The sequence below is a fragment of the Saccostrea echinata genome, unplaced genomic scaffold, assembly GCF_033153115.1.
Source record: "Saccostrea echinata isolate AGI-Se365-2 ecotype Australia unplaced genomic scaffold, CSIRO_AGI_Sech_v1 ptg000052l, whole genome shotgun sequence".
NCBI classification, from domain to species: domain Eukaryota; kingdom Metazoa; phylum Mollusca; class Bivalvia; order Ostreida; family Ostreidae; genus Saccostrea; species Saccostrea echinata.
In genome coordinates, this window is record NW_026889801.1 from 11,044,552 (window position 1) to 11,056,961 (window position 12,410).

The following is a 12,410-nucleotide window of genomic DNA, read 5'->3' on the forward strand; positions in this document are numbered from 1 at the left end:
TTTTTCTGTCATACTTACGACTTTTTTTCTCTTGTATTTACGACTTTTTTTTTCTCTTGTACTGACCTCTTTTTTGTCTCGTACTTACGACTTTTTTCTCTCTTATTTAAACCCTTTTTTCCTCGTACTTACGACTTTTTTCTCTTGTACTTACGACTTTAACATTATCAAGTAAGCTTGTTACCATTACACGTATTTAAAATATAATTTTATATAATCCTTGATGAATACTGTGTAAAGGTATTTCATTGCGGGAAAAAAAAATATAGGTAATATGTCACTAAAACACTGAAAGATTTCATGGACAAAAGTTTTTCTTCCTGAAAATAGCTATCCCACAGATTGCACAGGTAATCTCATATAATTATGGTTGAATACCGATAATATTTTATCTTGTAACGCATTTCTAGTACTACTTGGTACAAATAGACTGATTCCAGAGTTGAGTTGACTGTGGTGTTACAAAAAGAATACTTGCCATATTAAATGTATTGAATTACAAACAACAACTCTAAAAAGCTTGACAGAAAGTAATCAAATTTATGCAAATAAATTGTGGGACGTTTCTCTCAGATAAACGATTCGTTTGATATTGATGCATGAAAAGGAGGGAGAGGAGGTAAAATTAAAAGCTCACTTTATGAAGAAGGTATATATTTTATATGTTGATGTATTATTCAACATAAATGCTATCATTAATGGGAATTTTCTTATTGAAAGAACGGCGTTTATTTTTGAAATGTTCCTCTACCATACTATTCATATACGAGGGCTGTTCAGTATGTAAGGTATATTGTACCACAACGCCATAATACTTTCCACGATTTCGTGGAGATGGTACTTTTGAATAGTTCTATTCAATACCATATAAAATTTTAATGATTAAGAACTTTCTGACTGGTACAGAGTCCGTCAAAGATACAGCAAAATCTGGCCAATCTGTGACGTGAATGTCAAGGCAAATGTCTCAAAAGTCAAGGAAATAATTGAAAGTGATGACAGATACACGATTAGCGATATTGCAAAAGCATTCATTTTGAAAGCGTATTTTGAAAGTAAGAAAGATTTCTGCCAGATAGATACCATATATATTGACAGATGAACAAAAAAGGGTACGAGTACAAACCACTAGGCAATCGCTCAAAATGTTTCCCAAATTCAATGAAGGACAATTTGCAGACATTGTTACTGGCGACGAAACATGGGTTCACTATTTCAAACCAGTAAGAAAAATTCGAAGCATAATTTGCCTTACTAAACATGGTAGAAGGCCTGTGGTTGCCAGAGGAACCATTAGCATAAAGAAGGTTCTTTATTGTATATTCTTCTCATGGTATAGCGGTACAAATTTCGAATTCCTTGCCGAAGGGCAAAAGTGTTACAGATCGGTATTACTGAGATGTAATTCTAAAAAATCTCAAGAAATGTTATCATAAACGATGGATTCAGGCATGTTTGTCAACTTCATGATAATGCTTCATCACATACATCTGAGCTTGAGAAGCAATTTTTGAAGTCGGAGAAGGTTACGTACATACCGTCTTGCCACACCCACCATACTCACAAGATCTAGCCCCATGCGACCTTTTCCTTTTTCCAAAACTTAAAAAGTTCTTATCTGGTCGTCGTTACATGTCCCGACAAGCCCTTGGCTCTGTCATCAGTCAGTGTCTCAGAAGTCTACCTAAATCAGCGTACCGTTACGCATTTCAGAAATGGATTCAGAGATTGAAATTAGGTATTTCAAACCGCGGAGAATACTTTGAAGGGATGTAATGTTCATTTCACAATTTGAGTCGAATGCTTTTGAGATATCGTACAATACACATAACATATCAAACAACCCTCGTGTATTGTGGTCAGTTTTGAAGGACTTTCTGTAAGATGTCTATTCGTATTCGACTATGTTTTGGAACATTACTTGTCTCTGGCTAATATTACAAAAATGAAAAGTGAATTAAATGCACCTTAATTTTCAAACACCAATTGATGACCTTGTATTGAAGATTGTTGAAAGATTGTATACCATTAATGCGGTAGGATTAAAAAGGTTAATGAAAGTGATGAATCTGACAATACTCTATCTGTAAAGAGCTTACATAGAAATATGTTTAAAATGCATAAGTAGAATTTTTAGCAAGACGCAAATTTAGCGATTTTTCTTTAAAATAACTGTACTTAATTTTAGCGATAGGTAATTTCAGCGATTTTGTGATGTCTTGAAAGATAACAGTAACCTCAAATATGGGAATGAATTATTAGCGATATTTAATTTCAGCGATCTCAACACCATCACTAAAAATGCCAAAATTGAATCCTCTCAAAAATTTCTACTTATACGGTATATACATTTTAAACATATTTCTATGTAAGCTCTTTACAGATAGAGTATTGTCATATTCATCAATTTCATTCACCTTTTTAATTTTTCCGCATTTGTATTTTAAGACTACTTAGAAGATCGGAAATGTCTAAAAACTCTTTTAAGGTATGGTGACTATCCGACAATACAAACTCTATTCTTTATGAAAAAAAATCCTGACTGCTTACGATTGATAATATAAAATTAGGGTCAAATAATATTTAAATATTCATTCGATGAATTAATATTCGAATATGGTATCAAAATTCGAATATTCGGTTACATTATCAAAAACATATGTCGCTCTGGAGAATTCCAAAGCAAAAGTACCAAAGCTAATCTATCATATTTACTTTTTTTAATGTAGATCCGCCGATTTGTTTCATGGGTATTATATACCTACGTGCTTAATAAACTAAATCTTTTCATTTTGAGTTAGGTTTCATAAGAATAGTCATTCTTCCAAAGTCAAATTTTTGGCGGTTTTTCAAGAGGGAAAATAATGTAAATGTTAGCATGGAAATACTTGTACAACTATAGAATAAGTATAATTCCAATGCACCTATTCTGTAAAATGCATTTGATTGGCCAATGCACAGATGTTCAAGGCAGTAAAACGAGCGTTAACGAGATTGAAAGCTTTTGATTGTGACTTCATAATAGAGCGCGTGATCGGAAGGTCGTGTGTTCGAATAACGGCTTCGACTGATCAAAGTCGATATAAAATAGGTAGCAACTCTTCCTTCGTCATGCGCTCGGTACTTTTAAGTGACGTTGCGGGTCCTTTGGATGAGACCTTAAAAACCGAGGTCCCGTGTCACGGTAGGCGTTGGTACTATAAAGAACCCTCACTGCTCAATGCTTTTGACTGTGACGTCATAATAGAGCGAAGCAAAAACACAACGGTCCGTGAGTTATTTCATATAAAAAAAAAAAACTCAACAAAATAAGACGTAAACATCAAACAAAATGCATAAATTGCTTTGGAAAGTGAATAATTATCTTCAAATATGTTATATGCGAATGTTAATGCAGATTTTACGGTCGCAATTTTTTTTTCTTCATTTATACATGTAATATGTTTCATGCATGAAAAAATAATTGTGTCTCTCCGAGAGTGGACAGATGGTTGGTCTTTCCCAAGCGTTACATTTTTGTTGCATTATTCTATGATGCAATTTAACTCGCTTAGTTGATTGATGCTTTGTAAAACACACTGTTGCCTCATTTAGTGCGTAAAATTACTCCGACGTCAATGTTATTTCCTCGAGCTTTTCAACGATGAAAAAGCATATATCCTATATGATCATTTGGTTTGATCATTCATTAATTCTGGATGCAAAATGAAAACACTCCATCTCCCATGGTTCTGCATATTTCTTGCTGCAACAAAATCACAGTCGCTTACAACAGATCAGAAATCTGAAAATTCACTGGCAGTGGTTTGTGCCAACCAGTCATCGGACCACGAAATGAACAATTTGAGACAACAATTGAATCAAGAGACTATAATAAGGTTATCACTCACGAGACAAGTGTATTCTTTGGTGGATGATATGATAACAATGAAAAAACACATGGCGAAAATGGAAGCTAGAGTACAGGAAGTGGAAAAGAAAGAGCATGTTCTTCAACTTGAGAATCAAAGATTGCAAAGGCAACTAGATAAGTATCTGAGGATGAACAATTCAATTGGTGAAAATTCCGCACAAATCAGAAAAATAAAGAATGATCTCTTCAATTTCACTTCAATCATGGACGCCGTTTCCAATGGAACGTATAAGGGTTTGTATGATCTTAACAAAACTTAACTTCTAAACGTTATTTCAATTTCAAATGTTTAAAATAAAGAATTGCAGGTCATCATATCTTCTTGCTAAAAATGAATAAATTTATGATTATTTATTTAAGAAACTCTTAGGACGACTTGGTTTGAAAATATTATTACATATATTTAAATTTTCTTATTTTTTTTTTATCTTTCCAAGTAGAAACCGATAGACCTTATAATGTATGTTCATCTTCTGCAGACAAAAGAGTCGTTGTATTCAATGCAGCCGTCAGCAACACTTTAAATCTGCAACGCAACACTCCAGTCAATGTTGTGTATGACACAGTTTTATATCAAACTGGCGACGTATATAATCCACGGAATGGTTTCTTCACGGCGCCCTCTGGTGGTCTCTATGTCTTTTCGTGGACAACTTTAGTTGCAGCTCATAAGATATTTGATGCAGAACTTTTAGTTAACGGACAAAGAAAGGGTTTAGGTAACTGTAACAATGAAGCCAATCCTGGATACGAAAACTGTGCATGTACCATTCCTGTTGTTCTAAAATTTGGAGACGAAGTCAATATACGTACAACTACTGCAAATTATATCCACGGAAATCATTGGTCAAGCTTCAAAGGTTGGAAAGTTTGGTAATACCAACGCATTTTAATTTCATCAATTATGCATTTAAACTTATTTTGCATTGGATATATAATATTTTACTGACTGAAAATTGCAAGTGAAAATGTTCTTTGATCAGAAAAATGTTAGTCATTGTCTGGCCTTAAGGTGTACAATAAATATTTTTCAAATGTTTTTTCAAATATTGTTTTCAAGATTCAGATTGTATAAAACGTTTCTCTCATAGAAGGAGACGCATTGGTATTGGCTTATTTGCCCTCTGTCTGTCCAACTGTCCTTCCTCAGAAAATCGTGTCTGTGCCATATCCCCAGATTAACTGACATGGGTTTTAACTTTAAATTTGTGTTTTGTTGCGAATGAATTAAAGGTGTGTAATTATGTTGTTTCAAGGTCATATCTTAAAAGCTTAATGAGCTATGGGAATGTGTCCAGACGTGTGTAATCTTGACTTGAAGTTGAGTAAATTTTGATGACTTATTAAAGATGTTTTTTAATCTGGACTCAACGTCATACCTAAAAAATCATGGTCTTGACCTAGAGTTCATGTAGGTATGGCATTGAATACAACTTTGAAAAGGGAGACACCCATTTTTGTGTAGAAAATGAGAAATCTATTAATATTTAATTTTTCATTGAGGCATGCATTTTTCTAATATCTGATTTTGATTACAAACTGATTTCTATTATGTGTTTTTAATTGTCAACTTGCTTTTGTCCCTGTAATCGAATTAGAGAGATGTATTCTATTTTCATTATGCCTCGAAAAGCTCATTCATTGGCGGAAAGAAATCAGAGGTAATACATGTTTGTATCTGAAATTAATACCTTTGAGGCACTAAGTCAAGCACTGAAAGTTTTCATGCACAAATATTTCACTTCATGAAAAAAATCAGTAGTATTATTCCTATAGGCATCCCACAGCTTGCACAGGTAATCTAATATTGTGATTGAATACTGATAGGTTGGTAACACATGCACCAGTACTACTTGGGCAATTAGACTGAACTCGGAGTTGGGTTGAAGGTTTGTTACAAAATACATTATTTTCCATACAACACGAATTAAATGACAAGTAACAACTTTCCAGAAAGCTTGGCTGAAAGCAAGCAATTTTATACATAAAGAGTGCACATAAAGTGTCGAACGTTTCGCTAGGATAAACAATTTGTGTGATAGTATATGGAAGGGGTTGGGGGAGGTAAAAATTCAAAACTCATTTTATAGCTTTCTAAAATAAAAAGGAAAAAGGAACTGTTCTTGTAGGATCGCTAAAAACGTACAAATGTATATTTAAAACAAGATGCTTTTCTTATCTACTTGCTCCTGGTTTAAATTCTGTAACAAGCGCACCACAATGGAATTGCTAAATTCTAAAGAAATTAACAGGAAATTCTTAAGCAACCACTATAGTTCTTCAAAAAGATATAAATCAGACTTAATTGTAAAATGACGCAGACATCACGCAGACACTTGAAGGAGAAAAAAAATTCTTCAAGAATGTATCCAATCAAACCACACCCAGAATCATCCTTAGCATATAAATATGACAACATGTCCTCTTTCTGTTTGGGAGAACCACTCAATCCTCCTGCAGAGGGTTTTTACTTCGCTTTTACGTCGATGTACATGTATTTAAGCGCATCTTTGATGACGTTACGTCATCAAATAGCCAAGGGAGGGTTTTGCTTGGCACGTCACATATGTATTGTAGCATATAAAATACTTCCTAAAATTTTATAACAGTGACATATTTTGCTCCTCATTTTAAAATTATTAGAATATAAATTCTCTGCCGATCTTGTTATTTTTATATGATCCTTAATGACGACAGATTAAATCTTTTTATTTTGTAAAAAGTTGTACAATTCGATTTTTTCCTAGTTATTAAACTAGGAACTTTCATTTTGTCCCGAATCTAATTTTATGAGGAAAGAAGCCCATTTATCACGTTAAATGATAAACCTAAGGTCAATAAAAGAAATCTGAAGTACAGATTCTTGAACACTTCCTTGATTATTAGTGGGATTTTTTTCTGTAGCTAGCCCACATCTTTCATGATAATTTAATTCATCAGAAAACCGTTAAATTTGCAACAGAAAACTCCTGTCAATACTGGGAACGCGTACAATCCACGGAATGGTTTCTTCACGGCGCCAACAGGTCGTCTCTATGTCTTTTCGTCGTCAACTTTGGTTGCAACTCGTACATGTAAGATATTTGATGCAAAACTTTTGGTGAACGGTCAGCGAAAGGGTTAAGGAAACTATTACAATTAACGCAATTCTGGCAACGAAAACTGTGCATGTTTTAGAAACTGGGAACCAAGTCAATATTCGTACAACTAAAGCAAATTATAACTATGGATATCATTGGTCAAGATTCAAAGGATGGAAAGTTTGTTAACAATACATGTAATCCTTTTAAAACATATTTTGATTTGTATAGACAATATGTTGCTGACTGCACATTCAAAAGGTTTTCTGAACCTTAGAAATGTATGTTCTTTCAAATTATTTTCAACATTTAGATTTTAGTCTCCTCCAGGGAGTGTGTTTTGTCATTGTGTCTTTTTCCGTCTGTCCAGTTGTCAGTATGTCTTTGCAAAAACACATAAATCCTAGATTGATATTGGTTTTAACTTTTTGCATATATGTTGCACTTAAATTTATTAAATTTAACGTTTGATTGTTGATTTTACCACGGTAACTAAACTATAAAGAGGTATATTCTAATTCATTGTGTCTCCCAAAGCTCATTTCTTAGGCGTAAAGAAATTGGAGGTTATATGTCACTAAACATATCTTTGAGACACTGTGACAAACATTGAAAGATTTCACTTACAAAAGTTTCACTTCGTGAATAATTATTGATATTATCCTTATAGCTGTAGCTATCACACAGCTTGCAGAGGTATTCTAAAACTGTGGTTAAATACTGATAAATTTTCGACTCTTGATGTAACACATTTACTAGTACTACTTGGTCAAAGAGACTGGACCTAGAGCTGGCTTGACGGTGGTGTTACATAATAGAATATCTTCCAAACAAAATGTATTACTCTTTGTCAACTTTACTTATTTATATAGTAATATTCCGCTTTCACCTACATACGGTGTTTACGTCTCCAAGCTTATTTGATATTTAAGACCATGCTCTGAGTACGATCAATCTTATACAGAGTCGGACTACGGACTACGGCCAGATAAGCTGATGTTACAGGAATTTCAAAAAACTTTGTTTAAAGCCAGCATTTTCTAGATTCTATATGGTCGTTAAAATGAACTTTTTATCATTGGGACGTATTTTGTCTGACGTGTTTCATACCCATTGTAAGGCCTTTGTTTTTACATTAAATTTGGCTTTGGAATGTTCCGTCTACCTGATCATTACATAGGTCTCACTGTGGGTGAGACCAGTCAACAGGGGATACTTATTCCTCCTAGGCACCTGATCCCACCTCTGGAATTCCAGGGGTCCGTATTTTATGCCCTGTTAACAAATTTGTATTGTTTGTAGATTTCAATGACAGTAACCGCCTTTCGTTATTTTCACTTTATCATTACATATAACAACTTTCCAAAAAGCTTTACTGAGTAATTCAGAATTGTTTTCAATTTTTAAATTAATCTTTACAATTACTTTAAATGAGTGTGTGCAGTATCTAAATTTGCAGTAGCCGCGCAGGACAATCTTGATGACTTGTTTAGTAGCCCGACCTCAATTTTCAGCTGTCCCAGGCCAGCGGGCTATCATTAGTGTCGAACCTTGTAAGTTATCACTTACGAGACAAGTATATTCCTTGGTTGATTATATTATAACAATGACACAACACATGGCAAATATGAAAGCCAAAGTACAAGAAAAAGAAAAGAAAGAGGATGATCATCAATTTGCAAAACAAAGATTGCAAAGGAACTAGATCTGTATTTGAGGACGAACAATACTATAAGTCAGACTTCCGCACAAATAAGATAGATTCAGAAAGATCTACTTAATTTCACTTCAACTGTGGACGCCGTTTGCAATGGAACATATATGGATTTGTATGACCTTAATTAAAGTTTCTTAATGTTCTTTCACATTCAAATGTTTAGAAAAAAGAATCATAAGTTATCTGATCTCCGTGAAAAATAACCTTTTAAATATTTAAGACCAATCCCTAGGAAACTTGATTCGTAAATAATGTTACATTTACTTAGTTTTTGTCACTGTTTTTATCCTTCCAAATGGTAACCAATATCCCTTACTCTGTGTATATTCTGCAGACAAAATAGCAGTTGTATTCAATCAGTCATCAGCAAAACCTTAGATCTCCAACGCAACACTCCAGTTAATGTTGTGCCTGACACAGTTTTATATCAAACTGGCGACGTATATAATCCACGGAATGGTTTCTCCACAGCCCCATCTGGTGGTCTTTATGTCTTTTCGTGGGCAATTTTGATTGCAGCTTGTAAAATATTTTATAGAGAACTTTTGGTTAACGGTCAGCGATATGGTTTAGGAAACAGTAAAAATGAAAACGATCCTGGCGCCGGAAACTTTGTGAATACCAATACTGTTGTTCTAAAATTTGGAGACGAAGTCAATATGCGTACAACTACTGCAAACTATGTCCATATGGATCCATGGTCAAGCTTCAAAGGATTGAAAGTTTGGTAAAACCGAATTTTTACTCTTAATTATGCCTTTGAACGTGGTCTTTGGATAATTTATTTTTTACTGATTGAGTAGTTCTTGGAAAATATCTATTTTTGTGTAGAAATCAAGAAATATATTATTCGCAGTACAGTTAAGGCAACATTTTCTATAAAAAGGCACCAAAAACGAGACACTTAAAGTTCAACCGTCTTTTTTTTTAGCATGAAACTCTGTCTGAAATATCTTAATGGCTTTATGAAGAGTTTGTCCACCGCTTTTCACATCGGTATTTTTTGTCATCATGTGACCCTCTAAAGTCACGTGAGCTCCGATTTTAGGTCAAAATATGAAATGTCAAATTTAACCAAAAAGTGCAAGGGCAAGGCAAACAATATTTGAACTGCACAAGGTTTCATTGTGTCCCTTGGTATCTATCCTATCGAAAAACTGATGCTCATTCAGTCAGATTTCTGAGATATTTAAGTTATCCATTGAAAACAAACACCAGTATTCAAAAATAGGGTATTTTTCATCATTTAATCGGAAATTTTAAATTGCCTAATGAATTACAAAGAAATGAGCATCACTTTTTAAAAACTATACAGTAAAATAAAGAATTTAAAATAAAAACCTACCTCTTGGGTTGTCGCCTTGCCCTTGCACTTTTTGATTAAAAATTGAAATCTTAACACATTCATTCTAAATATAGTTTTCAAACGCATCATTGACCCAGCATGGGAGATAACTCTGTGGTACTTAGTAGAGTTTGTGTACCTCGCAAATTTTAAACAAATACCTACGGACTGCGCTGGGCTTTATTTCACTAAATCAAAATGGTATGCATAAAAAAATCTTTGACTTTACTTTTTTTGTATATCTTCGTTCTTTTATACGCTACACAAGACGTATTTGACACCTACCGCATTTCCTCCGTTCGCCTAAAATTTGCCGCAACATCCATCATGCAAATAAATTGGAAAATGCCCATGGTTAAAAATATTGAAAGATTCAGTCATTTGTAATTAAAAAAAAAAATAAACAGCCCCTATCAATGATTAAACATCTATTCTTCCTCAGTAGACACACAGAAAAAATATCTTCAACAGAACTTAGTAGTTTTTTTTTTTTTCATATGTGATTATTTTAGTTATCAAACCTTCAACTGTTTATGGATTCTAGACTACGTTAAAAGTTTTAAGAACAGAAGGAAGGGATTGGGGTGCTTACTCCTGTATTTAATAACCTGTTTTCCTTTCTACAGATCTACCCCCCCCCCCCAGTTTGCCTCTGGCTCCTTTGATACCATATACTTACTGGCATGTTAAAAATTAATTATTAAACAGTGTTTACATCAATATTGTAGCACAAATCATATCGGCGTAGGGGGGGGGGGGGCTTTAGTCTCATGTCAATCAAAGCGCAAACAAGATAATCATAGTAAAAACTTTGTAATACAGAAACAGATACTCTGTTAAAGAACAGGTGAACACAATATACATGCTGAAATTTAGATCTTGTTGTACCCCAAAACACAGACAGGCGCATACCAGAATGGAAGTGAAATGTACGCAGAGAACGGCTGGGGTCCGCTTTGAGACCCCCAGTGGGTCCAGATGAGGGCCCAGGGGCGAAGTCCCTGGAAGCTCATGGTTTTTACCAAATATTACATTCAAAATCATGCCATTTCGATTTTCTTTAGAAAATACAAGACATAGTAATACTGTTTTTAACACAAAGTTAAATACTTCCGTGCAAATTTATTGTACATGTAGAGGCTGAATATTTTTTAAAAGATATATTGGTATCATCTTTCGACAGCAAATATAATTAATAATTTAAATTTTTAACAAAAATAATATTTCAAATCATATTCTAGTGGATCACAGCATTCAACGGTTGATATTTTCTCAAAGATCTTAAAATAAATTATCAATGTGTTGTAGAAGAATTACAAATTAATGAATGTTTTATTTGGTTTGGCAATGATTTAATAAAACATTACAATTTTTTTTTTATTTTTATTTTAATTTTTTTATGAAGACACGGTAACATAGAATTTGAATTTGAATCGAAACAGTATGAGATAAAATAATTTGAAACAGTAATATTTGCTGGATGGTATTGATATTTTTTCTCTTCTCACAAATCTCTCCCTCCCCCCCCCCCCTTTTTTTAAATTTGCAAACGATGTGTACGCACCTGCGTATTTGCGTATAAGCAGCTACGCGCCTATCAGAATACATGCAAGTAAAGATACTCAAATCTTAACAGCCTTCAAACTTTCACACCATTGTACTGTTAAAAATTCAAAGTATTAGTTATCTAGAAAATTTATTTAATTAAAAACAGCCTTTCAAATTCAAAGACAAGCTGTGAAGGGATTTCTGAGCAGGTGCAAATATTTCAAACAGTCCACAGTTCAAACAGTTCTTCTGGATGAAATCAATTCTGAAAACAAAATGAAATACCATTATGGAAGGTTCATTGGTGTTTTAAAAAAGTGATACTCAAAACAATGCATTGAGTAACATGGAAAGCATATACATGACTCTACTGTTTTTATTATCAAAACATTTCAATAATCTTGCTAGGAATATGTATGGTTTAGAGCTTATATGGAGCATACCTTTTTTATTTTATTGGTGGAAACACTTGCTGCCTGAATGAATTGTTCAAATTGTTTGGGAGTAGCTACAACACAATACATATGTAATGAGTGAAAAACATAATGATTACTATTGTAGAATGAAATGACATTGCATTGTACAAAACAAACCATGCTATACTATATTTTCTGAAATTCGTAAAATAAATGGAAACAAACTTTTGATACAAAACTTTTCTTGGAAATTGAAACCTATGACATTTGCAAAAGTAGAATTGGTAGCTATACTTAATTTAAGTAAAAAAAAATCAATATACTAGAGATAACATTTAATTCTTTCACCTATACAACATTTTAAAAAAAAATATTTAACACTGGCATACTA

General features: G+C 33.4%; 2 protein-coding genes across 3 annotated transcripts in view; both read left to right on the forward strand.

The window, feature by feature from the left end:
* Nucleotides 1-12,410, forward strand: part of LOC133204042 (coiled-coil domain-containing protein 158-like) — a 128,013-nt gene that overhangs the window by 8,681 nt on the left and 106,922 nt on the right. The gene's annotated exons all lie outside the window — the stretch shown is intronic.
* Nucleotides 3,654-7,190, forward strand: LOC133203843 (uncharacterized). Of its 2 annotated transcripts, XM_061339637.1 has the most exons (3): nucleotides 3,654-4,147; nucleotides 4,393-4,773; nucleotides 7,166-7,190. In XM_061339637.1, the coding sequence occupies exons 1-3, from the start codon at nucleotides 3,706-3,708 to the stop codon at nucleotides 7,180-7,182; spliced, it is 840 nt and encodes a 279-aa protein (XP_061195621.1). In that variant the 5' UTR covers nucleotides 3,654-3,705; the 3' UTR covers nucleotides 7,183-7,190. The 2 variants fall into 2 exon arrangements, with proteins under 2 accessions (XP_061195621.1, XP_061195620.1); XM_061339636.1 differs by lacking the exon at nucleotides 7,166-7,190 and having other exon boundaries at nucleotides 3,655-4,147; nucleotides 4,393-4,952.